Here is a 26679-nt window from a genome sequence, read left to right as displayed (position 1 = left end):
CTGTCTTGATGAACCTTTTATAATTTTGTGCATTAAGGATGCTCTGTAAAAGTGAATTGTATTGTATTGCATTGTACAGTGTGCACATAAATAAGACTATATAATATATTAAACCCATTTCAGATATCTTATGTGGCGAAATAGGGAGTGCAGAATAATTTTGCAGTTACTATTGAAGACTGAATAGAGATGACCTGAAGTATTCCTCACTGTGATATTACAGTTTCTGTTTGCCTTTTGTTGCATATAGGAATTCTCTCCTGTAGAACACCACAAGTTCTGCTAAGACCAGTGGTGGTGGTGTACCAATCTGAGAATCTGTGTTGCATTTGTATGATATTTCTATTTTGGGGTGTCTCTGTCCATTTTAGATTCTAAACTCTTTGGACAGAGATTGTGTCTTCCTCTTTGTTCTTTACATCCTGGTATGCACTGACAGCACTTTAATAAATACAAAAGTTGAAGTGGAAGGTAATTTGTAAACTGACTTTTTACCCCAGGTTGCATCTCATGCTGGTGTTAACTAGCATTTTTTCATATAGCTGGTTTCTAATTCTGAAATCAGTCTTCTCTTTCCTGTAGAATTAGTTCATGTAGCTGTTTTGCTGAACAGTGTGCTGTAACTTGTATCCCTGCTTTTACATTGTTACACTGTCTTAGGTAAAATATTAACGTGCAGCCATAATCCAGTAAAATAAAATGATTCTTGATGTTTTAATACATTGGCCTGATTTTCAAGGTGTAGAGCAATACCTGTTGATTTCAGTGGGATTTGAAGGAGCTCAGCACTTTTGAAAATCAGGCCACTTATATTTAGGTGCTTAACTATGGATTTCTGAGTCTCTTATTAGGCACCTCTGAAGAATGTTATTTCAGTGTGTGTATTGCTAAAAAATTCTTAGGATGGAAGATGTACTGATTTCTAGTAACAATGCAGTGCAGAAGTTCTCATCACACAAAGTTAGTTTTGCCTAATGAAATCAGCCATTTGTCCTTCCTTAAATACAGTTTTTGTCAGTTAAATTAGATCTTGAAAATACATGCTTGTCTTGTTATATTAAGCACATCTTACTAAGAAAACAGCATTGGCAAATAGTGTACTGATCTATATTTGACCTTTGCACAGCGTGAGAGTTGCTATCATAAAAAATTTTAAATTTTCAGTGGCCTTTGGGTGTGTTGGTGTCATCAGGCATCTGTATTAGGCCTGAATGAAATAAAGTCACTCCATGTCTGACCAAAGCGCTTCCATGTTTATGTTTGAACTTTAATTGACCTAACAGGCCGGCAACAAAGAATGGTTATCAGTTACAACACCTGTATCAGAAGGTAATAATGAGGCCTGCTATAATGAGGCCTGCTTGCTCAAAGAAGTAAAACAAGATAACTGTTCACAGAAGTTACTAACGAGCTAAAGTGGTTTTTGCCAAGTATGATTTAACCTGCTTAGTGTAATTGCTACTTGCATGATGTATTTGCTATAGAAAATAGACGGGAGGGGGAAGAGGGGGCGGGGTAAGGGGGAGGAGTGTGGGGGTAATGGGAATGCTTAGCTAAAATCATGTATAAGAAGGGAAAAATGGCTTGTATCTGGGTGTGCAGGATTTGAGATTGCTATGTCTCCCTTGCACCTTATTTGGGCTCAAATAAACTGTGTCTGCTTCTCCACCTTGGTGTGTTTATTGGAGCGAAGCACACCGGGCAACGAACCATTGTTGCTGTCCTCGGGCCTCTGTGCCGGCAACAGGTGGAAAGTGAGGGCTGGGCCTTGGGGTGCAACAATGGGCAGGGCCATTGTCTGGGTCAGGAGAGGCTTATGATACCTGCCACCCCTGCTGGTGGTGTGGTCCCATCCCCAGCACCCATGCCTGGAAGCATAAATTCATAACTTTGCTAGACACTAAAAATCAAGCAATGAATGGAGATACTGACTTCATTACTTATTACAACAATCTATAACCCACTATCAACCCCTCCCCTCCCAGATGCCCTTTTCCCCCTCTGACTGGAAGGGTGTAAATGGATTGCTTCACCTTGAATGGGCCCTTGAAATATCTGTTTACTTCTGCTAAACAATCTGTTCCACCTGAGGAAATGCTCTGTGTAAACTCAAGTTGTCTTTCTCACCAACCAAGTTGATCCAATAAAAGATATTACCTCAGCCACCTTGTCTTTTGAAACAGAACATGTCAGACATATGTGCAACAGTGAATGAATGTACAAATCTCTCACTTCAAGATCTATGTTCAAATCCTTATTAAGTTGCCAGTGAAAAGCTTGGTTTCTCCTTACTGTGTATGGTGGTCCTTTGTCACAGATGTCAATTGTGCATTGTTAACTATTTCTGTTTAAGAGATTATAATAATGTATGGAGATACACCTATCTCATAGAGCTGGAAGGGACCCTGAAAGGTCATTGAGTCCAGCCCCCTGCCTTCACTAGCAGGACCAAGTACTGATTTTGCCCCAGATCCCTAAGTGGCCCTCTCAAGGACTGAGCTCACAACCCTGGGTTTAGCAGGCCAATGCTCAAACCACTGAGCTATCCCTCCCCTCCTGAGAGATAGACTATCATGTTGTGTTGTAGGCCAAGATTGGGGAGTGTTTTGGCACCTCCTAGCTTTAATTAGTTAGATCAATTCCATAAGTAAGGAATTTATTTATAATACATATAATTGAAGTGTCGGACTTAAAGGTAATGAAGACATTTTTTTTCCAAAGTACAATAGAACTTTGTTGTTTTACGCTTCACTAAACTATACACTTTAAAATGCACATAGACAATGGTCTTCTCAGTCAATTTAGTAGCAGATATTGTGGTGAGGTCTCCATTGCAACAGCATATTTTGTAAAATGTATATATTTAAACTCCAAAATATTATAGCTACTCATCTTATATAGCACATTTACTGGCATATTGTATAGTGTTATTTTAGTAGATTATTTTGTTAGTTACTGAGTAATAACTAATTTAAACATAGTAACTACAATATTTTATTTCCTGTCTAACTACCTCTATATAGGTTTCTTTATAGAATCTGAATACAGTCTACAGGAGCCCCAGGTATAATTAATATTTTAGCTGTCTATTATTCTTCCAGTAGGATCTCCCAGGATAAGCAAATTTAGGGTTTGACCATCATCCAGCTCCTGTTGTCTCCAGCACCTCTTGAAATCATGTGCCAGACTTTGAGGAACAATTCCAGGGAGGTGCAGATGTTTTTAAAAACAAGTGTTTTTACAGTGATCACGCCTTACTATATTTGCTAGACTTGACATTGTATTAACATAAGACATGTCGTTGTTAGCCTGTCTTTTTTAATTGCTATACTTCAGTGGAAATATGGGCTTGTTATGCATGATTTAGGAAACACTGCACATGTAGATGACTCAGATCTTCTTTATATATTCTGTACAGTACCACAAGGCAGCTGGTTGTAATAGGAATGGTAGAAGCGAGACTCTAGAACAAATCTTTGATAGGCAACTTTTCTTGTGTTCTAGAAGCCAGATTCAAGTTTAGATGATGACTTTCTGTCAAAACAATTTAACTACCTCATTTTTCAGTCTAATTATTGTACCAAACAGTCACTTTAAAATCACAGATATTATTACAGTACAAGATTTTTTCACCTTTACTTTTCAGTGTTAAAATAAGGCAAAATCCATTGCTTCATGTGCACAATATGAACAAAATCTATCCACAATTCACTTTAATCATATATATTAAGCTTGTAGGCAGATAATTTATTCACTGTTCCTTCACTTAAAATACACAATTATACTTTACATTGCATAGAGAAGAGGTGAACCAGAAGCTGAGTAATTAGATCACTGTGCCTGGAGTGAGGTTGTCATTGACCTGTCTTGATCTGACTTTAAACTTCTTAGTGTGTTATTTTTTTCCCCACCAAGAATCACTCTGTTGCCTCCTCCTCCTATCTTCTAATTACATCTATCTCAAGATCGGAGAGTACCCAATACACTTGCTGCTTGAGACCACTTGTATCTAATTAAACTGATTTGCCCGTTTGTCAGATAAGTTACGGTGGATGCATTTTAGGCATTGTGTCCAGCTAATAAAATCTATTGAGCTGGGATTGCTTCTGAAACACCATACTTTAAGTAGAGGCAGCTTAGGTTGATTGACATTAAGACATAGACCTAATTCTGTTCTCACACTGCTATAAATTGGGAGCAACGCCATTGAAGTCTGTGGAGTTATGCTGGCATAAAACTGTTGTAAGTAAAATTAGACCCAGGCCTACAGAGCACAATTATAAAAAAGACAGGAGCAATTACATAGTGTGCTTTCTGCTTTAAAAAAAGAATTCCCCTGCAGAGTAATCTAATTTAGAGTCTGATATATAAATGACTAGACTTGGTGTTGAATTAGTACTTTGAGAAATGGATTGTTTTTTAAGTCTTAAATTCCAATAATTTTCTCCATTAGAAATTTAGTGTAAGATGCAGGAAGCACACTTTTAAAAACAAATTTATTTCCTTGTTTTCTACTTGCTAAGAAAATCCAGGAACTAGACAAACTAGACACGGGTAGTCTTAGTATATTAAATTTAATTATAGGTTACACCGAATATGATTTAAAAACAGCAGTTTACTACAATAATTTTAACCTGCAATATGTGCAAATAGTTTAGAAAATGGATTGTCATATTCTCTGACACAGCAATTTTCATGAGTTACACTTATTGTATTATGCGAATGTGTGTATTAATTATCCTATCTGTAGTTTAGCCAGGTTTCCAAAATAGAGTAAAGGTTTGTCAAGAAGCTCTGTCTCTTGTATTTCTTAGGTGCTTATCACCTTGTTTAAATTTAGTGAAATTAAACAACAGCTAAATGGAAAATAACATTGTTTGTGAACAGCAGCACTGGCAGCTGTTCCAGATATCTGCTGTTTATAGATGTTATGTCTGTATGCTATAAGTTCGTACGCTCTCCTCGTTTACTGCAAAATTGCAAGGAGTATAGATTTGCAAGTAGCTACTCAGACTACTGAAAATATTTCTCACCAGCTTGGTAAATCTTTCAGTTCAAACATCCCTGGTCATCTTTCCTACTTGAAAACAGCATTTTTACGTTCTGCATTTAAAAACCCATATTTAGTCATGCACTGAAAGAGCTCTCAGGGCTTTTACTTAATATGTGTAATTGAACAGAAATGTTGCAAGTGTCAAAGTATATGATGAACAAAACAGTCTCAGCAGAATTTTAAATTTTTCTCCAGCCATTTTTATGAAAGCAAAAAAATGTCTTAGTTTCTTCTTGAATATACAGACTGGCCCAAACAGACATTCTCTTTATCAATCTTATAATTACAAAAACTGTACATTACAAACAGTATAGAAACAGACTGAAAAGAATGTGCCACACATCATGGCTAATTTTATATGCGGTTTAAATTTACAGATATAAAAGAAAGTACAGGCTACTCCCTTATAGTGCACAGTTATTGTGTTGATACAGTATATCACTAGTTCAACTGAAGTGACAGGAGGTCTCTAATCCTGCTCAGCAGAAAGAATAAGAGCAAGTTCTCTTTGGTAAAGCTTTCCTCCATCAGACAAGGCCATGATGTTTTTCTTGTATGTTTCCAGGTTCTTAATGTCTAAGTCCTATTTAAAGAACAGATAATACTTTATAATCCAGTTTTGTTACCAACTACAGTTGCCAGTGAGGGGGGAGGGGGGAATCTGTCTGGTGCCTGCCCACCCAACATTACCATTTGTTTAAGTGCTTGCATACAGTTCACATCCATGCACATTAGATGGTTGATATTAATAGTTTCTGAAGCCAATTTATAACAACGTTGCTCACTTAGTTAAGGAATTACATTACTTCTGCCAAGATTTCTAATTGTCCTGCACTTCAGGAATTATGATTTAGTAATTGGGTAGATTTAAACTCCTCCTTAAAATCCCAATTTAAACTAATCATTAAGAAAAGCTGTAGAATTACCTTTTTGTTCTTTGCACACAGATCTTTCAGTAATGCATCTAATTCATTTTCATCTATGTATCCATTGCCATCCTGAAAAATATTAATATCAATGGTTTATTTTTGAGCATTTATTTTTCATTTTGGCTACTGTAGTATTATACCTAATCTATTTTTCCCTAATTCAGAAAATTTAAGTGATATCAAAGAGAATTCAATCAGTGCATAAAAGGCGAGTTTTATAATATTTTTCAGATCACTTACTTGATCATACAGCTTAAAAGCTTTATTGAACTCTTTCCCACACATTTTGACACTCTAAAAATCAAAAAGAAAGCCAAGAGTTATAAGACTATAATATAGTGTTACATGTTAAAACTTCAGAATGTAAAGCTACATACCTTAAATTGAAGAAGAAAGTTTTCCTGCACTGGTAGTAAACTTTGGAGATAAAAATGAGAGTTCAAACAATTATTTTTTTCCATAATAGTAACTGACATGCAATAGTTTAGATGATATAGGTATAAAAACATACCTGGCCATTTCAGTAAGTTCCAGCTTTCCATCATTGTTTGAATCAAACATCTTCAGCTGAAATAAATGTCGATATTTATTATTAAAGTATTGATCAGCACAGCAAAGAAATAAAGTATTTATTTGAGAAATCTAAAAGCAATGGGAAGGTACTAATTAAATATAATATAGGAACCTAATTCAATAAACTCATGTTTATTAGGTGGAACATTTAATATAAGCAAGTTTACAAATTATTGAAAATATAAATTGATAACTAGTTATTCTACTATAAAATCCTGGTAAGGAAGTGTTTGCGCAACTCTGATAGTTGTGTTGAAATGTTCACTAAATCCAGTTCCATTCAACAGTGAACTTCCCAAATCAGATATGTGCATGGAAGCACAATTTACATCTTGCAAAAACTGAGCAAGGTCTACTTAAGTATTTTTAAATCATGACAGGTCACTCAGGTTATAATTGTCACTCCCACAAGATGCAACACTCATTGTCCAGAGCCAGAGGGCTTTAAGGAAAGGGTTTCTCACCTTTCTATCTTTGAAAACATCAAATAAAAGAAATTGCTTCCACTTCAGTCCCTACAACCAAATACCTCACTTGATCAATATAAAGGAGGGACTCAAACAGCTGCACCAGTAGCAATATGCATAGTCATCTAATCTCTATGCTTAATAACCAGTATACACAGTAATCACGACAACTGTGGTTCTATTTTGTACTGCTGAATTCTGATTGTTTTATGTGTGGACTGTAGTGTCAAAAGATTTAAAAGACCCACAAAGGCTCTTGTTTGTAACTCAACTGATTTGAATAGGGATATTCCAGATTTACACCTGTATCACTGAGGTCAGAATTTGGCCCCTCACAAATGACACATAAGCTATAGCCCTGGTATCCAACATCCTCTACTGAACCTGTTTAAACATTATTTTAAGCTCAGATCAAGATTCAGTGCCATATCGTTGTCTATTGAATAAAGAGATTAAAAAGTACAGCTTTTTTTTTAAGCTACTGAATAGTATATTTGGCCTTGAGGCATGATTTAATATATAGTATACATAAATCTGCATATAAAAGGACAAAAATAATTCAGTTTAAAAACTAATAAAGCATAGTAGCTGAAATTAAATCTTAAAACGTAGGTTGGGGTGTTCAATTCCATCTAGATGTGCTATCTTGATGTAAAAGACAACATTTATAATCCTTATTCAATTGGTTGCCAAGTCTACACACACACATGCACATGTAAATGAGATCAGAATCTGCCTCGTGCCATGCACTTCAAGAAAATTTTGAGCTTGTGATGTATTACAAGTGAATTAAGTAGCTAATAAATATAATCTTTCATATAGAATGAAAACAGGACTGACGTCTCATGCTTAGCTTATTCCCAGCTTTAAACCCCATAAACACTTAAGTATTAATAACAAAAGGTCTCCACTATTGACATGTAGTTAATTTTATATAAGAACTATAAGTAACTTCCATCAAATTGAGTTTTCATTTAATAGAAATATGTATGTTAATGTGATTTTACAAAATATTATATACTATTTTAAACTATTTTCCAGGATCCTGTTGTGTATTAGAAATTGGTTTCCTGCCTAAAATGTAATATTTAATGTATCATAGATACAGTGAAAAGTCAGCAAATTGTATTGCCTCTAATCTCTTAAGAGACATGGCTAATTTGAAATTAAGACCTTTTAAAATTTAGTTAGCAGGACTTTGAGGTATTAGGCTGCCTGTGACTTCCTCTCCCAGTCACTGTACAATTGTATGTTCCTATTTTCAAATGTTATCTCCCTCTTGCTATGTGAAAGTTTGAGAAAAAGCATCAGGGAAAACTTACTGTACAAAGAGTTGTTGGGGGTGTAACTGAAAACAGGGTTTCTCCTTTCTCTCCCCCACCCCTTTAGTTTCAATTACAGTAACCTTAGCTGTACAGTGGTTGGGGGTAGAATCACACACCCATATCAATTTATTTGTACCCCTTTAAATACAAAATTCATGCTGCAGGAAAAAGCAAAGTTTTGCCTAATAAAACAAATGAGTGATACAGAGATAGTATAGAGAAGTGACTGTTTCTGCAGGCATACATTCCAGTGTGACCACCTGGCTCCTTCTAACCCTCCCTACCCCTTATAGGAACTTCTTCCCAGTGTACCTTTAAGGGAAAGGGGGCTTTACATTTGGCAGAGGCAAGTAGTTGCTGCCCTAATGTGGCTATTTTATGTCTGGTGGTTAGATGCCTCTCCCTTTTTCTAACTGGTAAGTGTTCTTAACTCCTGTTATGTTTTCTGTTTGTTAGTTTTTCCCTTCTGATTTTCGAGGAGATGGCATATCACATTTATCACTTATTTATAGTGTTAATTCTTTATAACTGTTTCAACCTGCTGAGGTCCAAATGTAGGGCACAATCTGGGCTAAAGAGTCATAAAAAATTGCAGTGCCTGAAGGTTAAGGATGTGAGATTTATTTCTCCAGTGTGTAACACTTTCTGCAACTAATCAGTCATGAGATTTCTAGACATATAGCTTATCATAAGAAAACTAAATCGCTAGATATTTATCTTAATTAACCTCTCTCATAGTTGGGGTCAGTTTGAGGCATTTCAGCCTGAAATGTTAAACCCCTAAAATATTTTAGGGTGAAACCAAGTTGCTGGCAAAGCAAAAGAAAAATAACATGACTTTGGCCATTCTTAAAACAGGGAATTTTCTTCTTCCCTTTCTCTGGAACACACAAATCTCACTGACAGTTGCATGGAGGGCACTAGAGAGTCCTGTGTTCAGGAGTTAGAGGGGAGGGAGAGTCTGGCTATGTTTAAGGATGGGCCTGGCTAGGACTGAAGTAGAGCTTGTTCTATCCCACCTGCCTATGAGGCTTGCCCTGCTATCAGGTTCCCCTTCTCACACTAGCATAGGGCACAAGGACGACAGTAAAAAGTGTAGAACTGGCAAAAAAAAACAGACCAAAAAACCCCACTCCAAATCCATTTAGCACTCTGTACTTGAAGACTAGCAGGTATGTTCCTTGCCCATTCGTAGAAAAAGAGGATTGAGGCATATTTTGGTATCTATTGGGAGAGAGGTCACAAATGTAGGGTAAGATTCCTTTAGTAGCTGTGAGGAAAGTAAATGAGGAGGAACAGAGGGAGGCATAGTAGGGAGAAGAATATATTCTGCATCCATTCCCTAAGTTTAAGAACAGGCATATGTGTCCTTAGGGTTATAAAGGTCAAAGTAGTATGGTAAATGGTTACCAGAGATTCTGGGCCCTGCTCTGAGAGGATGGATTAAACCCCACTGCTACTGTGTGTGCTACTATTCCATCAGTGATATGCAAGGGACACTTAGATAAAAGTAATAAATATATGCCAAACAAATGTGCCTGTATCATAGACTCTATAGATCATTTTAGATAATCATCAGGTTCTATGCATAGAATTAAAAAACAAAGATCACTCTAGTATTTTTAAGTATTTAATGAATGCATACCAGAATTTATATTTTGGGCAATCTTACTCAGCTTTTCTTTCCTTGTGCCCTACGCTAAACCATGCAGTAACTTAAAGCTGAGGTGTAGAGCCTTTCATCCAGAACTATCTCATTGCCATTGGCCTTTGCGGATTACGCAAAGAATTGCTTCACTCATCACCGAGATGCAGCCAAATCTAGGCTGAAATGTAGCACCTCTTTAACAGTGCAAGCAATACAGCTCAACAGTGCAGGACAAGAAATGAAGTAAACTAAAAAGGAATTGGTAGGTAGACTATAATTAGTTAAATTGGAATTTGGCTCAGGCACAGTTTAATCTGCTTATTCTTATGACAAGTGCCATGGGATCTTGAATAACAAGTGTTCAGAGCTTCAGTTTTTAATCTTACCTGAAAGGAAAGAACCTTTGGTGGCAAAGTTCTCCTTAGTACATGCTGTGGTGTTGGTTTGTCAACAACACTTAAAGTTCCTTGAAGGTTTCCTATACTTATATTAGGCCCAACATGGCTAAATTTACAGATCACAGCCAAAGGTGGCATAGCTACCGAATTACCTGATATGCCTCCTTGGCTTGGACTATGATCTCTAAGGAGTGATGTCTTATTTTGCACAATAGGGATCCAAACTGATTCTCATTCAAGTCAATGAGAGCCTTTAAATGAGAAGTTAGTGGCCACAGATGTGCACAGTATTGTGCTTTTTTTGGATGAAATATCTGAATAATCTTACCATTATTTCGGTGTATTCTGTTAGCTTGGAATCATCAATCTGCTTATTTGCTTTCTGTAGTAAATCTTTCAGAAAACTCTGTGAAAGTAAAGTAAGCACAGGTGAATATTTGCCCCAGAGCCAAAATGATTACAGAATAGTTACTTTCCTTATTGTACTCTAATTTCAGTCTAGAAGCAGTCTGGGAAATTCTAGTTTTACATATTTACTACTGAAATGTAAAATAGGAATGAAAATAAGTAGTAGGTTCCATGTTAAATATATCTGACAACAAAAATTCTTTTAACCAGATCAAATATACTGTATCACCTTATTTTTAAAAAGATTCCCACGGAGCTTTGTGCATAATATGCCTTTTGTTGTACTACACAGAAGTCTGGAAAAGTGGTTTGCCATCCAGCTATACTGTGTACTAATTAATTTTAACAGTAAACTACATTAATTAACCTTGAGACCCAGAGGAAAACTTGGATTCCTAGTCACTGCTTGAAATAGAGGAATAGTTTTACAGAAAAGATTAATGATTAATCCAGTCTACTTTCCTGCCTACAGCAGTGACCTGATGCTTCAGGTGAAGGTGAAACCTTCTTGCTCCTTCACACACACACATACTGCAAATGTACTTTGCCCATTTTGCTAGTTTGAGAGGAACTGGCGAGGTTTCTTCATGACCTTCAACAACAGCTACTTTTACTCTAAAGAATGAAGTTTTGTTTTCCCCACTGATTAGTTTGAACAACTGACCTAGATAAGTGACATTAAAAAATCTTAATTTATTAAGCAAGGCATCTGCAAGTCTTGAGAACTGTGCATGCCTGTCAATTTTCAGTGAAGAACACACCAAGCTGGTTTAACCTCTTTATCTCATGTTCTGGAGCGCCATTGCTTTTTTCACAGTTTGGACCACATTTTAAGATAGGATTTTCCTCATGAGCCATCTCTTCTCCTAGTCATGTATGCTTAATGTCCCTGAACTTGAAATACAAGTATGAGAGCTATTGGGTCCTATTGTCACCACCATACTGTATATTTTCTCATCAGGTCTCTCTGTACCTGTGTTATATATTAAAATGCTTGCAGAAATGTTGTGAACAGATTTCATGTAAACATTTTAGATCATATGTGCTTTATGCGGGGAGTAAAGCCAGTTACAGCAAATGCATAATAGTTTCATACTTTCCAAGAGAAGTATTTTATTGATCACTACCTTAAAAAAAAAACCAGCAAGCTACAGTATATAGTTCTGAAAGGATGAAAAGGATCCAGATTTTCTGATGCAGATGATGAGATTTGCTCAGCACAGCAGAGATGGGGAGCCATCAGGGAGCCATTTAAGATTTTCTGGTTGCTCATTAGCCCAGCCTTTAGTGGCTGGTCTAAACTATACTCTCTGGAAACAGTCGCTTGAGGACTATCCAACAACTGGGGATTGCTAGATACAGTGTGTACCAGTTGTGCCTCTTTCCTGACCTCACCTCCCTTCTGACACACACACATGTGGGAGCATGGATGGGAGGGGGTAGCCAGTTGTATACCAGGGTCATAGGAGCTAGCTATGCCAACTGACATCTCTTCTGTGAGGTGGGAATCCTCAGCAGAGGCGATACAGACATTCTTCATCTCTTATGTACTACCAGAGCAGCTCAAAGAGGATGGAGAAAAAAGACAATTTGGCTACATGGATTTATGAGGTAAGTTTTGCTTTTATCCTCTGCTAAGGATTTCAGACAATTTGACTTTTGAACGCTTTGGTTAATGTATATGCAGTTCTTGTCTAGAATTCTGCATATGGACAAGACAATTGGTCTCAATCACTGTGTGCGCAGGGCCAAGTGCTCAGCTGAGGTCCTGTGGAGCTATGATAGTTTGAACCAACTGAGGATCTGCACCAGAGCATTACTTGAAGTGGAGTTCTACATAGAAAAATGGTTATGTACAAATGACACTTTCCCACTTGGTCTTGCTCCCCATGTATATTCAGAGTCAAACAGTATCTGCCAGCTTTAGTGACAAGAATAAGTATGGGCTGCTTTTTACTCCTGTTAACTGCAGAGCCGACACAGCTAATAGAACAAACTAGATGCTGCTGCTGTTTGTGCATCAAATGTGCTAAGATCCCATCAGTCATACCTATGCAAACAGAGTGCAGGCAATGGGATTGCAGTTGTGTTGCACAGGGCTTAGTATGGGAACAACAGGGTTGCACAGGTACTACTGAGGGCTTAACTTGGACCACAGAATGTTTAGTCATGGTAGTGATGCAGCTGGGAGAAAGAACCCACTTTCATTTTCACAGTCCTAGCTAAGTTTGCAGGGCGGTTGGTTTAAAAACATCTTTTTACTTCTAAACTGAGCACTTGTTATTTGGCAATCACTGGGGGACAAACATGGATCTGCACTAAGTGCCATTTTTAGAGACATTTATCAGAATAAACATTGCACTTCAATGTGTCTGTGATAGAAACATCAGTTTCTACCACTTGCCAGTTGTGTTTTATATTTCAACATTTCAACAGCCATATAGATCAGTACTATTGTGTAATACACACACACAGCTATATAATCATTGTGAAATAATCATCAATTTACCTTAAGTTCTTCAGTGTCAATGAAGCCACTATGGTCAGTGTCATATTTTCGCCAGGTCTGCAATTAGTAATTAAAAGAGGTTTATTTATGTATCTATTTGAAATCTAGACCTGGATGACTTTACAAAAGGAAAAATGGGATACAGTACCTGCATGAAATCTTCACTTGACTTTAGCTGCTGGCACCTAAAGAACAATAGGAAGTTCTCTTCTGTTGGTAATATCTGAGCAAGCTGTAACAGATTTGAAGCAAGTTTAAAGTTTGTTTTAAAACTGCAACTATTTCTTTGAGAACAGAGAACCTCCTTAGTTGGGCTCTAGTGACAAGTTGAAAATTGTTTTCAATTCCTGTTATTTGGCTGTTTATTGTATTACAATGTGTCTTGCAGCACACACCAAGAACCTCTGTTGGGTGTCGGGGAGCTTTACAAATACAGTCATTACATTGTCTTACTCTCCAGGTAAGATTTTAATTGTGTGCTCTTACTCCCAGCTGTCGAACAGGTTGTTACATTTAATTTGGACTCTGCTCTAATGCCATTGAAGCCATTAGGAAACTCCCACTGACTTCAGGCATCTTTGGATCAGGTTCTCAGGCTTCAATTTTTCATCTGCTCATTGTGCAGATTCCCACAGAATCAGGTCCTTACAGGTTGTTACATATTGTTCCAACATGTAGAGTGATGTTGCTTTCTCAGTGGCTCTCTAACCCATTCACAAACAGGCCCACCTGTCCCCTTCATTAATAGAAATCAGAGATGCCTTCCCTATCTTGCTCTTGATGTGACCACTGTACAACCCTGATCAGCTCTCCTTTCTTCTCTTGGTAATCAGTACTCTCCATGATGACCCAAGGAGCCACGTGCCATTTGCTGGAGTATCTCCTCTACATTAGAACGGGGAGCATGCCTCTCAGAGGCCTTTGTCTCCCTGCTTTTGATATGTTCCTCAAGAGCAGACACAAATGAAAATCAGAGAGAAAGGAGTGAACCAGCAGGCCTAGAGAAAGGGTGAGAGATGTGCTTCACATTCAAAAATGCAGAGTTATGAAGTGTGGTAAAAGCTTAAGTGTGTAACAGTGAATGGGAGAGCAAAGGGATGAGAATGCAGAGAACCATGGCGGATACAGAGAGCAAGGGCGAAGGAGAAGTGTATGGAGATGTGGGTACTGAATAAGGGAAAAGGATAGTGAAAGGGAAAAGGCAAAGGTGCAGTAAGGCAAGCAGAGAAACCAATAAGGAAAGGAGGAGAGAAGAGAGAACAAGGAAAGAAAATATGTAAGATAGATGGAAATCCATCCTGGAACCACAGCCATTTGTCAGCCCCAAGCATGAGACCTTGCTGAGGAAAAGCCAATTCAAGAACCAGAACAGCAAGGTGAGGGAGACTCAGCCCTTCAACCCATCCCATTGACTTCAAGGAATATGCCTTTAAAACTCAAAACCTGATGAAAATCTGTTTTCACAAATAGTGATGTGGTTTTCATTTTGAAGTAGTTGAAAAAGACCATTTTCATTTTTCACAATTTTTTAGCTTTATTAAAATAATTATTGAAAATTTTCATTTACTGGAAACCCAGGTTTTGGAAAATGAAAACTTGATGATGGTTTGGATAATGTTTTCTATCATTTAAAACATAAAAATGACTTTTTTCCAAAGGAAAAGAATTATTAGGGGTTTTTTTTGAAAAAAAGATTAAAAAATGTTTTTGAACAAAAAACCTTTTTGTTTGAAAAAAATGTTGATCAGCTCTAATTAAAATAGGAAAACCAGGGAGAAGAAATGGAAGAGAGAAGAAATTTGAAAACATAGGTACAGAAGAAAGGGAAGGCAGACACCTTCCTTTTTGTGTCAAAATTCTTCTTAAATTGTCCATTTGTAAAAACAGCAGTAACAAGTGCCACCTCCTTGTAAAGACTGAATTCAAAATTCTGTTCTTTTCTGTGCATTTCAGATCTCAAATCCACCCCTATTTCAATCCCAATTCACTGCAATGAATTGGGATTGCAAAACTGGGGCTTTGTTGCTAGATTCCAATGGGACCATAGCTGCCTGCAAGTTCTGTCCCTCACTCCATAGGTGTCTTTTAACATGTTTCAATGAGATGGAAATAGAGCATCTGTATTTCAAAAATTACCACTGCAAAAAAATCAGTTATATTTGTTAAATGTTGATACCATTTAAAATGCACATCACTCATTTGACTTGCAAGAATAGAGCAATTGGTATAGACTATCAAGTATAGCAGAGTGCATCCTGAGAGATTTTGCTAAATTGCTGAGTGCTAAATCTAATCAATGTAAAATGAGGTTTCTGACTCAAATGTTCAAAATTCCATACCTTGATAGGTAGAAACCGAGTGTTCATACATACGTGTGTGTGTATGTGTGTAATAGATATGGGCGTGTGATCTGTTTCTTTAGTATTATTAGCACATGGGAAAAATTCAGAGACATGGAATTTCCTTCCCTTCCCCAAAGGTCTCCTCCTTTACCTCTCCCAGTGGAGGAATTGTGACATCAGAAGTAAAACACCACTTCCATTCACTTGGTTGATGTCAATGGGCTATGGGATTATTGCACTTTGACAATGGGAAGTGGTGCACATTGATATGGACATGTGGTTATTATATAGGTATTTGTAAGAGGATAACAGGCATAGTAATTTCAGATCTTTAGGTATAAGACCATAAAATATTCAGCCTCTACAAGGACTTCCAGTTACTGTCAAGAAAAGTTAGTTTAGCACAGCACAGCCCTTGCAGTACTACTGGATGTTAAGTCATTGTCTAATTGTAAAGATGGGAGTTATAGAAATGGTGGCCTAAAGTTAGGCTCCTAAATCCACAATCAGACATTCAAATAAATGGCCTCAGAAGCACTGTACACCCAGCAGCTCCCACTGAAATATTGCATCTTGCATATGTCAATGGAAGTTGGTGGGTGGTTGGCAATTCTGAAAAATCAGGCCACCTACGTGCTTAAATTAGGCTCTTCTATGCGTATTTAGACATTAGTTTTTGCAAATCTTCATGAGTATGTAACAAATTCCAGATTTTTATATTTAAGGCTGTAGCTATTTTAGGGCCAGATCATGACAGGCCAAGCATGGTTGATGAGAGAGCACAAGGAGCCAGGTGCTTGGGGCGGCCAATGGAAAGGGGCGGCACACCAGGCCTTTTGTTTGTTTTACTTTTCTTCGCCACTTGGGGCGGCAAAAAGGCTGAAGCTGGAGCTGGCCCTGCAAGGAGCCCAAAAGGATAGTGTAGCCTACTCCCTGGCTTGTTCAAAATGGGATTTGGGCTTTCCTAAGGCACATCTCCCCAAGCTCCCCTTGGGGTGATCAGTTTCCACACCACACCTTACTTGACCCAGTAGCTAATTGCTACAAGCTGTCCCTTAGTGTCGGGACTTAACTGGCATAAGCAATATTTATTTCCATCAGGAAGAATGTCCTCCATTAGTGTAGTTATGGTAAAAAATGACTATGTAAATGGGGCACAGGGCTGGTCCCTTTTGTAACGTTCAGTGACTGTAACATTACTTGTTTCATTCTGCAGAACAGGAAGGTGTCCATGGACCAGTTTGAGAATTTATTTTTAGGTTTATATCTTAAGCTCATGGAGAGCAAAAGGAATTCCTTCCACTGATTTCAGTGGGACTGGGATCTAACCCTTCGGATCATATAGACAAGTTCCCAGTTTCACAATCAGAAGATATTTAATGTGTACAGTTTAAAGGAGAAACATGCTGCCACTGCAACATTCCCATTGTGACTTACTGGTAGCTACAGTTAACTGATAGTGAATTCTGAAAGGATTAGTCTAACCTTCCAAAGAACAACCAACTACCAGTACTAAGCTGCATTTAAGGTACAAAATATTTTACCACTGCCAATAAAAATATTACTTTAAGTTTTACTTTCTTTTATGCAAGTGTGTAACTTCCACATAGGCCTGAGAGGAACATATATGGTACCACTTTCTCTGTTTTATAGATAAGTGAACTGTCTCATTTGATAACTCAGTATTAAATCATATTTGCCTAGATTTTTGACAAAGTAAATTTTCCCTATTTTATTTATTTTGCTCCTGTTAGCATTGTAGGACCAATATGGTGGGAGAAAGGGAGCTAGATTCTTTTGATTCTTGCATCAACAGCATTAATGAAGTTCCAGCTGCAGAATTTTTATTACTAGTTGAGTTGGCAGGGTTAGTAGTTAGGCATACCATCTTTTTTACTTGTAAATGGAGCAGATTTGACTAAGTAATTAAGAGATGCTTCTGCTGAGACTAGCTTGACCCCTCTACTTCTCATTATGAACTTGTTAAAGAAAGAAGGGGATTGTTACATAATTGGAAAAGGAGCTACAATATTTAAAACAGACCAGCATGAACATTTTTCTAGAAATCACTCTCTGAATGGATCTCCTTTGCTGATATTAACCCTTTCCTTAAAATACCTGATTTACATGCTTCAATATATTTGTCTTAAAATTCTAATCTGGAAGGGGGAGAAAAGCATTTTCAGTATGGTAAGTAGTTACTTTGCCTCATAGGAATAAGCATTTAAATCATTTGGATACAGAATAACTGCAGTCCTGAGATGTAAAAAGCTTGGACTTTAAGATCTACATGTCAGTGAAAGCACTGACTAGATCAAATATTGGGGTGGGGAGTATCTTATAAAGGGGAGTAAGAGATATGTCAGATTCTACATGTAGCTAGGGGAAACTGGTTAAAAGCTGGAGAACTCACTGCAGCCATGTACTACCAAAGACAGAATCTGCACTTTAAGGCTTCACTTAATCTAGTCAGCAGAGCTGAAAATGCATTACTTTAAACCATTCAGGACTCCTCTTTAATAGATCTTCCCTGAGGAATTATTATTAATCAGGATATTTTAAAAAATCTTCAGGTGATGTGTTATGGTGACTGAGTGCTGCATTTATTTATACTAAAAAAAAAAGCATGGTTCATGGACTCTACATGAACTTTGGAGTGGGGAGACTTCATAATACAGCATATAAATGAGCTGAATTCATTTTGGAAACATTTTAAATTAGAAAATTTAAAGGGTCAGGAAAACAAAGTCTAACTGATCATCTGTAAGATTATTATAACACTTTGCACATACAGCACCTTTCATCTGAGATCTCACAGCACTTTATAAACAATTCAGCTTCACACTGATACAATGATGTAGGTTAAGTAGTATTAAGGTTACTTATAACCTTCCAGGGTGCTGAGGCCCTCCCGTTAATTGCTAAATGCACTCAGAACCCATTGACATTAGTCAGTGTTGATGGTGCTCAGCACTCTAGCTGTAGGTGCTCAGCACCTTACAAGATCAGGCCCTATGGGACTTGACCAATGTCACATAATGAGTCAGTCAAAAATAGAACTCAAGAGATACAACCTCCAGTTGCCTTGTCTAACTAATAGACCACTTCAGGAAGTGCCTGTGCGCGTTTCATGTGACAGTCTGCTGTCATGTGTACTCTAAATAAAAAAGGCATGCTTCTATTTAAAAAAAAAGTATTTAAACTGGCCTGTTTAATTTCATACACTAATAATGTATTTATCAAAAAAAGAAAGATGCCTACGCTAACTTTTCCTACTTGCAGAATTTTCAATCTGATTATGAATCAAAAGTTTGGTCAAAATTTAGTCAGTTTAACATTAAATATAATAAGAAATTAACAAATTGAGTCACAGTTCACTTATCCATGTACGTTTAGACTAAATGACATGAATATTTTAGCAAGTATGTGGAAGTTACATATGGGAATTCCACCTAAAGAGAATATACTCCAAGGTAATAATTTATATATACTGGTAATAGGATATTTTATATTGTAAATCTCATTGGTTGTTATATATTCCATTCAGTATATCAATTCTAAATAGCTGTAGCGAAGTCAGTCAACAGAAATGTTGCAGTAATAGCATGTTTCCAAGGAGCTCTTTATAAATTGTTCAGATATATTTTTCTGATAGTCAAACTGGGAACATGATTGTATTTTCTAAGGGTTAAATCTTGATCTCTTTGAATTCAAAGGCAGAACTCCCACTGACTTCAGTGAGTCATGAATCTGGTCCTAAAACAGTGGTTCACAAACTGTACACCAGCCCATGGATACCTTCCTGTTGATATGTAGAATTAAACATTGAAAACCAAGTAGTGGGGATTGAGAAAGGAAGTGGTTCCAGGAGTGTCCCTCTTTCTTAGAAAGTTGTCTACACAGTGGAAAAGCATGAGTACCATATAACCCAGGGCAGTGCAGGTGCCAGGGACTTCTAACTTTTGCAAGCAAAAGTTTTCCGCTTTCTCTGTGTTCAATAAAAGAATTCACAAGTAATCAAAATCTCTCACTAACTGGATTGTCAAAATATTGCTGAAAATGCCAACAAGATTTTAGCCTTCCCTTCTGTCCTTACCATATGCATTAATTAGAAATAATAACCATTATGTACTATGATTACAAAGAAGGAGAGGGACGGAAATCAGATTCTTAGCCAATTTACATTGAATTATACTTTACACCCACTACAGGAGTTGTGGGATTGAGGGCCAGTTCAAAATCAAATTCCAGAATAACTCAGGATAAAAAAGTTCACAGTATTCCAGCACATCAGTGTTTTTAATAACTTGAATGTCCTGAAAAGATGCAGACTTTAGTTGCATTACAGGAAAACTATAATGATGGTCTCCTTTATTTCTATTGACTTAAGCCTGTAATGTTCAATGGAGTCTAATGAAATGTCTGAGGAGGAGAAAGAAATATTTTGTTTTCCACTAATGCCTCAGTGGAAAAAAAAAAGATACTAAAGGTCCTGAGATGAGAAAAGAAGTCTGTGTTACAGCAAATACAAGACAATGCATATATTTATACATTATGTTCAAGTTACCTTCATATTACTATACTAAGAGCATTCTGTGCACATAAAAATGACTGAGCCTGAAATAAAGAAACTAGCTTACCTCGACTATTCCTATTTTTCCATCAGTACTTTTCCCATACTGGTCCACAAATGCTTTCATTTCAGGTGTTAATTCCTATAAATTCATAATAATGGAATTATTATTTGTAAGATATGTAGAAATATGTGCTAAATATTTCAACAACGAGTAACTACCAGATAATATATAAAAACCTAGTTAGAGCCTAGATTCTGACAGTCTTATGTTGAGTAGTGCTTTACTTTGAATTATCCTGTTGCAATGATAGTGACTACTTAAGCAGTAAGATATTACTTGATAGGATGAGTTTCAGAATCTGACCTTAAAATAAAAGATCTGAATATCTAACCTTTCAAAATGAGAACATTCACATGTAAAGACAAATCTGCTGGAAGGTGGGTCTTACTGTTCCTTTGTTTAATCAAATGGCAATGAAATTTCACAGTTGATTACTATTCAGTTTTTCCAGTTTTCATTTTTAAATGAACAAATCTGAGACAAGCTTAAGTCTTTCAGAGTGGGGGAAATTTTTATAGAACACATTGGGACACCAAAATATTTACCTTTCACATTTTTCTATGTTACTTTCATTTGAATGGGATTTTATCCTCTTTTGACCAGTCTCCAAACAGATCTCACAATGTAGTCATACAATGGAATTTGTACATCAGCCATTTGTATTGTTCACTGTTTATGATGTCATAAAAGCAGGACTGTTACTTCATTGCCAGAACAAAGGTAAGGAGAGGCTGGGTTGGGAGAGAGTAATCCCTTATTGAAACATATAAAACAGTCCTGAATAACAAGGTAAATCCACAAAGTCAATGTCAAAGTGCTTTTGGTATAAATGTTTGCTCCCACGACACACTTGTCTCAAAATGACAGCTTCTCTTTAAGATATGGCAGTGGAGTCACACCAAGGATCAGTCTGACTCAGATCCACTAGTATAGACTCCTTCACCTTTGAGGAGCCCATTTGATTTCTTTTGGACTCTTCATGAGTCCAAGGATCTATGTTAATGGATCCTTTGTGCAGGATCAGGGCTTAGAACTGTAGTATAAATAATATCTCAGTTATCAAAATGAAAGTGACTATAATGCTATGAAGAGTCTAGTCTTGCAGTCCTTTCTTAGGTGAAACTCCCACTGGAATTGTTGGGAATTTTGCCTGAGTCAAATACACTAGATTGTGCCCAAAATTTGTATTACTAGAAATTGCTAAAATGCATTACATGTAAGTGTTTATGACAAAGCAAATCATGGCCCAATATCCTCTTTGTTTCAAAGTCATCTGCTGTGGTTAGTTAATTTGAAATTGTTGTAATTACGACATGATTATTAATACTTTGCCCTTCAATGTCACCTTTCACAGAAGGATTTCAAAGTGAAGAAGTATTTGCTTAGTGATTGAGGTCCAGGCCTGAAGGTCTAGATATCTGCATTCTAATTAGCCCTGATTAAATATTTTGATATTATTTTGTTTCCAATAGGACCTACAATATGTAAGGTACTGTACAATCATACAAAGAGGCACAATCACCGCTTACAATCTTAAAAAAAAAATTCACTTAATACATTTTTTAATTTTATCAGTTCTATAACTGATTTTATTCAAAAGATATTGTTCACTTATTTGTTGGATATATTATGTGACAAATAATTGTATCCAGTATTCAACCAGTTCTAATCTTGGTTCCACCACAGACTTGCTGCTCTGTTACCATAGACAAGTAACTTGACCTCTCTGTACCTCATTTCCCCCTTTTTAAAATGGAGATATTTACCTGACTGAGAGGTGTTATGTACACATTAGTTTTTGTAAAGTGATTTGAAATAATAGGATAAATGGTGCAATAGTAACATCATTGCACGTGTTCATTGCACTTATGAACATCAAGTCACACTGTCTCTGTCAAGTAGGTAAATATTGTTCTCATTTTACATATGGATAAATCAAGAAACAGATGTTGAAAAACTTCCCCCAAGTCACCCAGTGAGACAGCAAGAGAGCTGGGAACCCCTTTAGTAACCACTTCCCCACACGTTTTCTCTCTTGGCAATTGGCAAAAGTGAAACAAGAGAGAGAACATACTAAGTATAATGTGGGCCAAAAGAGGTTGAGCATATATTTTTGGGATTAAAAATTGTGATTTTATTTTTTGCAAAAGAATTTATTTTAGCATTTGTAAAAGATCAACTTTGTATTTCACATACTGTAATGTGGTGGAGTGGTGGTGGAAAATATGAAATGTCACCAAAAATAGCTCAAACACAAAACTAAAAATGTAACCTCCTTCTGACAGTATTACATGATACAGAAATAACATGCATCAAATTGCATGCTACTGTTCTTTGGAAGTAATAGAAAGCAAAAGGATGGTCTTCACAATAGTCATTTAGTTAATAAAAAAAAATCACATGGCTGTTAGGTAACGACAAAACAATTAGGACAGTTCAGAAGCTGGGAAGAGCACTGAGAAATGCTAAGCCATCTTGTTCAAAGACTGAAATCAGTGAGATTCTACAAGGCATGTAGCATGACTGATGTATAATCCAGCTATGAAGAATGCATAATTGAATATTCCAAAAATACAGAGCAAGAGAAACTATCTGAAATGCAAATGATGAGAGAAGCTTATGGGGGAGGAGGGGAAGGGACAGCACAGCCACAGAAATCACATATAACATCCATTATCTTCTCATTGTGTCCCTTCCGGCAAAGGGCAAAAAATTCAAAGCCACTGAATTAGTTATCCAGTGAGGCAAGATAGGTGAACTAGTGAGATGATTGTTTGGCAAATGACCCTCCAAATCCAAGAATCAGCTTAGATTTGAAACCTCTGATGGCACATATCCATAATCCAGAAAAGACTTCAGGGATCAAGATATCAAGAATCTCTAGATGATCCAATGAGAGTACTGAAGTTCAGTGTTGTTAGTGCAGATTGGTCTTTTCAGCAGAATATTCCAGAAATAAGCTTGTTACCAGAGCAATGACAAAGGAAAAGTTAATTAAACACCTAAGCACTTTCAAAATATAACCTACTGTGCAGGCAGAGTCTATTAAAAAGGCATAAATGGTAAAGTGGGTGGGAGACAACAATAATCTCACAAGCATCTTATACATTACTTTGTGAACACTCTAATTTTTTAAGTAGAAGACGACTTATTATGACACAAATTGCCTCTTGAGAAATGTGAAGATGAGTTTAAAATGACATTTTCCTGTTGTAAAACCTCTGCATCTTTCATCCATTGAGCATTACATTAGGACTATTTTTAAAAGTACAATTAATAGTAATAAATATGTTCTAAATATAGTCTTGAACATTATCTTTTAACTGGGTTTACTTATGGTTACTGCCATCTCAATATGTTAAAAATATTTAGTTCTAATGAAAGAATTAAAATAGGCTTTTCTCCCCGCCCCCACCTTCCCTCTTTAAATGTAATTTACTTGCCTCTCTCTCCTTGTGGAAAGAAAGTAAGATTATGCATAACCTTTTCCTCTAGCAACTGCAATCTCACATAATTTTCAGTACTCTGAGTATCCTTTTAAATCAAATTTACCTATGCTTTTGGATATTAATTCTACAGTGACAGCTATAAAAAAAAAGATTAGGAATCTAGAGTGTGCATGTAATTTTACATGTAATATTATAGATGACAGATTTCCAGCTGCTTATTAACTCATGAAGCTAGTAGGAAGATGTTATTTTCCACAAAACAAATAAAAATACTGGTACACATTTGTTCTTCAGGAAGACCCAAACAAAGACAATAATTCATTATCCAAAAGCTAACATTTATTTCTTAATTTTGATGTAGCCCTATATGAATTTATAACCCTTTCCCCCCCCCACACCAGCTAGTTAGTGCACTTTTATCTTATATGCTTTTAGAAGTATCTTTTACAGTGGATTTAAGTAGGCTTCATTATACTATGCTGTATATTTTAGTGTGATGTTAAGTGGTCTATTTTATTTTCTGATTCTTTTAGGGGTTATTTATTCAGTAAGGAAGTGTTACTATGTATTTAAACTAATATCTTTATCTAGAGGCATTTGGTTTTATTTTTTCAGAATGTTAAAAGAATAATAGTATCTTACTTTAAAACTTTTCTCTCTTGCTTAGGAAAGTGCTGAATGTATAATTGTTACAAATTAAACTCCAATATGCATCTTTATTTGTCCACATTTTAATATTCTCCAGGTAATTTCTCTGTTCTCTTGTCCAATTTTGATTATCAAGGTTTAGTATTGATTTTCCTCTTTCATAAAACCAATGAAGTGCAAATAAATAGTTAAGAATGATCTGCAGATCTGTTTATTGACCACCAAGGGGCAGAAATGCAGATAACCCTACACACTTCCCATGAAAGAAGGAGTTAAAAATGAGTCCAGCTCATGAAAAATTAGTTCTTTAAAAATATTGGTAGATAATTGAGTGAGGCAAAGAGAGAAGTCTTGCTTTAAATCTATTATATAATAATGTCAGTTCCATATTTTTCTGGATTCTTACTTTTTAATATTGCCAGAATAATCATTTGCATTAGTACCAAGCGGAATCTAAATATTACCTTGTATCTTGTCAGGTACCCCTTGTCCCCACATTTCCCGAAGTGACTGAGCATCCTACCTGACTTGTGTCAATTTCTAAACGTTGCCTTTGCCTGACCAGCTAAGTGATTGAACATTTGAAATTCTTCTTTAAGATGAAATAAAGCAGGAAGAAACATGAACCTACCAATCCTGCCTTCTTTCGTGCCTGCTGAAGCTCCTGGATGAAGTTCAGCAGCTCTTTCCCATCCAGGTACCCATTGCCTACAACAAAAAGAGTTATGGTTAGTGTCCCAGAACCCTTTGGTTTGCTCCCTTCCAACCCTTCCAGCTGCTGGAAATGACATTTGCAAACCCTGTGTTAAAAAATCGGTGGCTTTTTGGTTGTTTAATCTGCTAAATTAGGCTCAGCCTCCTGCCACCCCTCGCCCCTCCAAAGGCATCTACATGCAAAGTTACTGAAGAGAAAACAGCGGCATCCTAGCTGCGTCTGGAGGCATTGAAATTTGAATCCACTTACGAGAACCTGAAAGTTGCCCTGCTAAAGGCGCACAAGCCCTAGGCTAAGGAGGTTGGGCGCTAGTGCATAGCCCCAGCCCCACCCCGGCCGCCTGCTTCGCAAGGGGCTCGAGTTCCGGGCTGGGAAAAGTTATGACTTGTCCTGGGGGAAAGTTTGCAGCGGAGCCTGCCGGGGTGTGTGCGGGATGGGGGGGGAGCCCGAGCCCCCCCGGCTCGGGGCTTGCAGGGGGAAGGGGGGTGCAATGAAATATAGTCACCATCAGAGTCGTAGTGATTCCAGATCTCGAAAAACTGGGCGGCTGAGATCTCGACTCCTTGCAGGTGAGTCTCCGCGGCCATGGCGCGTGTGGCTGAGGGCGAGCGGGCTGGAGAGCGGCGGCGGTGGAGGCTGAGGCTGGGGCTGGGTCAGGGCGCTGCTGTCCGCGGTGCTGACCCTCCCGCCGGCACCGCGCTGTCTATTTATCGCGTCTGGCTCGCCTGGGCCACGCCCCCCGCTGGCCGCCCCCTCCCTCCTTCCCGCCTCCCGCCTCCCCGCTCCCCGCCTCTCTCCTCCTCTCGGGGGGCGAGGCTGCCCCGCCAGGGCTTGCTCGCTGCCAGGTGGGCGGGGGCCCCCGCTGCCTCCCTTCTCCCTGCCTCACCCGGCGTCTGGGGCCGACGTCGGCTAAAAGCCACCACAGGCAACCCGGGCCAGCTGGAAAGCTGCAGCTCCTCTAGCAGAGGGAGCCCCCGGGGCCCCGAGACAGCCCTGGTCTTTCCTCACACACACATCTCTGCCTCTCTGATGGGCCCTGTCGTCCAGAGCCATGTCAGCAGCAGAGAGGAGAAGCTACCACACACATATGGCTGGGGAGGGGTTGCTGGTGATAGTTTTGCCAAGGAGGCTCATTAAATGTGTGCTGCTGCAGGAGCTGGGGCAGCTGTGGGTAATTGCGGGGCCTGTTTATGTATGAACATGCTCCCCCCACACACCTTGAGGTGTGGTGTACTTGTGAATGAATGTCTCTGTAAAGACAAACAGTCACTAATGCCCTTTGGGAAAGTTTCAAGGGAGGCAGGTCCCCAGGTAACACAGGTAGAGAGCTACAAACCAGGGGTTGTCTTTACACTCAAGACAAAACTCTTTGGAACCCTGGATGTACTCAGATGCCATGGTGTGTGCTTGGGATAGGCACAATATGAAAATGCTCCACCCTAAGCTGGTGCTACTATACCATCAGGCTTGGAGGAGATCTCCCAGCTGAGCTCCTTCCCACTTAAGATCCAGACACCAGTGAAGGAAAGGACTCCCATAGCTATTATAAGCCGAGGAGCAAGAATTTCTCCTGGAATT

General features: G+C 37.8%; 1 protein-coding gene across 1 annotated transcript; it reads right to left on the bottom strand.

Moving 5' to 3' along the window:
* Nucleotides 1–2691: 2691 nt before the first annotated feature.
* On the bottom strand, nucleotides 2692–25793 carry CALB1 (calbindin 1). Its single transcript, XM_045003057.1, has 11 exons — nucleotides 25607–25793; nucleotides 25018–25094; nucleotides 20293–20367; nucleotides 13459–13542; nucleotides 13311–13367; nucleotides 10722–10799; nucleotides 6494–6549; nucleotides 6360–6399; nucleotides 6223–6276; nucleotides 5980–6051; nucleotides 2692–5636 (listed from the first exon to the last, which is right to left on the bottom strand). The coding sequence occupies exons 1-11, from the start codon at nucleotides 25686–25688 to the stop codon at nucleotides 5523–5525; spliced, it is 789 nt and encodes a 262-aa protein (XP_044858992.1). The 5' UTR covers nucleotides 25689–25793; the 3' UTR covers nucleotides 2692–5522.
* Nucleotides 25794–26679: the final 886 nt, after the last annotated feature.

The sequence above is a fragment of the Mauremys mutica genome, chromosome 2 (assembly GCF_020497125.1).
Source record: "Mauremys mutica isolate MM-2020 ecotype Southern chromosome 2, ASM2049712v1, whole genome shotgun sequence".
Taxonomy (NCBI): domain Eukaryota; kingdom Metazoa; phylum Chordata; order Testudines; family Geoemydidae; genus Mauremys; species Mauremys mutica.
The sequence above is the reverse complement of the archived record's forward strand: the minus strand, read 5'-3'. Positions and strand labels throughout refer to the sequence as shown.

Excerpts from the sequence above, each read along its gene's own strand:
- CALB1 (XM_045003057.1), bottom strand. The coding sequence starts at position 25,688 with ATGGCCGCGGAGACTCACCTGCAAGGAGTCGAGATCTCAGCCGCCCAG. Across the intron at positions 13,368-13,458 it reads CAAGTGAAGATTTCATGCAG|ACCTGGCGAAAATATGACAC; the intron begins GTACTGTATCCC and ends TACTAATTGCAG. Across the intron at positions 6,400-6,493 it reads GAACTTACTGAAATGGCCAG|TTTACTACCAGTGCAGGAAA; the intron begins GTATGTTTTTAT and ends TTATCTCCAAAG.